General features: G+C 42.7%; 1 protein-coding gene across 1 annotated transcript; it reads left to right on the forward strand.

Annotated features, from left to right (window-relative positions):
* Nucleotides 1–1,785: 1,785 nt before the first annotated feature.
* Nucleotides 1,786–2,888, forward strand: LOC121833491. The gene has a single exon (XM_042286823.1). The coding sequence runs from the start codon at nt 1,842–1,844 to the stop codon at nt 2,886–2,888; it is 1,047 nt and encodes a 348-aa protein (XP_042142757.1). The 5' UTR covers nt 1,786–1,841.
* The last annotated feature ends 247 nt before the right edge of the window (nt 2,889–3,135 follow it).

Here is a 3,135-nt window from a genome sequence, read left to right on the forward strand (position 1 = left end):
AAATTTTGAACAGTCTCATATCTGATTACTACCTTTTTGACGTTGGGGCTTCGCAAAACGTTTCTAATCGATTTACCCATCTTCATGCAACATGCAATACGAGACTGGATCGCATTTATGTATCAAGTCCCCTTTTTGCACAAGTGAGTGCCTACGACGTAAAGCCAGTTTCCTTTTCGGATCACTGCCTTGTAAGGGCGTGCATCGGTAGAGACGTACAACGCAAATCATCACCAAATTGGGCTTTATGGAAATTTAATACGAGACTATTAGAAGACAAAGAGTTTAGCAAGCGAGTTCGAGAACATTTTAATAAGGCGAGTACGAACCACCCATTCGGCATTTTTGCCCAGTGGGACTCGTTTAAACAAGAAATTAAGAATGAAGCAATTGAATGCTCGTGCATAACATCATTCCATGCAAAAAAAGACAAAAATCTTCTTTTACGCAACCTACAGACCCTCCACGAGCTAGAGTGTGAGACGCCTGGTCTGTTTCATGAAGAAATACTACGAGTGAAATGTCAGATACAAAGTCACGAACAAAAACGGTTCCATGGAGCACAAGTACGGTCTCGTTGTAGACGATTTCTATCCTCAGAGACACCCACTCGACGAGCACTTGACGATGAGACTCGAAATAGACAGTCAAAAAGAATACAACTTCTGAATTGTAGCGGGGCATTATCATCTGACGAACTTGACATCATGAATGCTTTTGAAACACACTACCAGAGCCTCTTCGGGCAAACGCAATCGATAAATAGAGAAAAAGCTATATATCTAGTCTCTTTGATGCCCCAGGTTAGCCAGCTTAAGAGCGATCTCCTTGGTAGACCAATCACATTGGAAGAAGTACAATGCGCGATAGATGAATTACCAAATTCAAAAACACCAGGGCCCGATGGACTCCCAGCAGAGTTTTATAAAGAATACAAGGACCTCCTAAGCCCGTTTTTACATAAAGTATTTCTGGAAGCGTATGAGCAGGAAACACTACCACCTTCTTTTTATAAGAGCCATACAGTTTTAATCCCAAAAAGTAAAGAGGCAGATAAACTCCTAAATGTTGAAGGGTACCGCCCTATTACACTCTGCAATGTGGACTACAAAATCTTTGCAAAAATTCTGACAAAACGACTTCAATACATCACATCCAGCGTTGTTGGAAATCACCAGACTTGTGGAATTAAGGGCAGAACGATGCAGAGAAACATACACGTAGCTCGTACAATAATAGAGAGCTGTTGTGCTCATGCAGATCAAGTGGCTATGGTTCAAGTGGATTTAGCAAAAGCTTTTGATCGCGTCTCCCATATTTTTCTATTCGACATACTCCGCCACGTAAACTTAGGACCAACACTTTTTAAAGGAATAAAGATATGCTACCGCAATTGTACCACTAGGCTTATAGTTAATGGCTCTTTGTCAGGTCCAATTCGCCTAGAGTCATCTGTCAAACAGGGATGCCCCTTGTCCCCCCTTTTGTTTGCACTATACTTAGAGCCCCTATGTTTAAGCGTACTAAATAGCCCTACTGTAGAAGGATACCGTTTCTACTCCACAGAGGTAAAAGTGTTGGCATATGCGGATGACATTGCGTTCTTCTGTAAGGACAAACGAAGCGTAGACAATGTGTTCGCTTTAGCTCAAAACTTCTGTTCCACGACTGGGGCGCTCATCAACAAGGCAAAGTGTACAGGCTTCTGGTGCGGGCAATGGGCCACAACACCTTCAAAGTACGCTGGCATTTCATGGAGCTGCATTGCCCCTCAGTACCTAGGAGCTCCCCTTAATTGCGTTAGGAATAATGGACATTATTGGACAGAAAGGGTTGAAAAGATGAAAACTCAAGCGGCAATAATGAAAGTAAATCAGTGGTCTATTTTTGGACGGGCGAAAGCCTGTAATATCTTCTTAGCAGCAAAACTTTGGTACGCACTTCAGGTGATTTGCTGTACTAGAGGCCACATTCAGAAGTTTCACAGAGTGTTTGCAACTTTTGTATGGGGTTCCACTTGGGAACCCATGAGACGAGATAACCTGTTTCGTTCCGTTGAGCAAGGCGGTCTCGGGCTTTTACACGTCTTTTTAAAACAAATTATATCACGCTTCTTGTTCTTCAGAACTGTGTCTCATGACTTCCTTCGAACTTACATGCAGGCAGAGCTTTCAAGCGCGTTGCCGTATTTGGTAGTAACAACAGTGCCTGCGAGCACATCTCGTCCATTGGGATACCTCGGAGAGGTTGTGAGCTCAATAGAGTTCCTTGAAGCACGTTTTTCCTTGGAATATTTATTTAAAGTGTCGCGGAAAGCTTTATATGTTGATCTCATCGATGCATTATTTCCTATACCCCTGTACCGAAGTATGTTCAGTAGTGGCCCGGGACAAGACGTCCTGAAACGTGTGTGTAAGCTACATGTCTCACCGACAGCGAAGTCATTCTTTTATAAGCTCCACACTTCAACGTTGCCGGTAAAGCCTTGGCTTCGCGAAAAAGGTATATTTGTTCCTTGGTCAGTGAACTGCCGTTTGTGCAACCAGCCTGAAACAATAGAACATTGCTTTATTTTTTGCACCGACGCCTATTTGTTTTGGGATGTCCTACAAAGGACATTGAAGAAAGATTTGAATATCTGTGCATATACGATACGTTTTTTGCCTTTAAACCAAAATGATATTTTTCCTTATGACCTGTTCACATTGATGGGTCTGCATAGCCTTTGGAAAACAAGGATGATTGATAGAAATGCTGATCCTCCACGGTCTACAAAGTCCAGTTTCATAGAAACTGTGTCACATGTACGTAATGTGTACGACCACCTCAAGAAACGTCCAGAATGGTATACCCTTCTTGACAAATGTGTTCATCTTCCCGACTTTTAGCGATGTGACCCCATTCGAAATATGTTACCATAGCCCTCTTTCTTCGTATTTCCATGTGACCATTATCAGTCAGTTCGAATGTAAATAAGGGATAGCTCTGTTAGAATGTGTCTTGATTGTTTTTACTGTCCTTTTTCCATGTAATAAATACAAAAAAAAAAGGATCGGTGGCCGAGTGGTCTAGCGCACACCAGCTCGGAGCACGTGGAGCGAAAGCTCGCGCTGCAGAACCCAGGGACCCTGGGTT

The sequence above is a fragment of the Ixodes scapularis genome, unplaced genomic scaffold (genome assembly GCF_016920785.2).
Source record: "Ixodes scapularis isolate PalLabHiFi unplaced genomic scaffold, ASM1692078v2 PGA_scaffold8__174_contigs__length_109621045, whole genome shotgun sequence".
Classification (NCBI taxonomy): Eukaryota; Metazoa; Arthropoda; class Arachnida; order Ixodida; family Ixodidae; genus Ixodes; species Ixodes scapularis.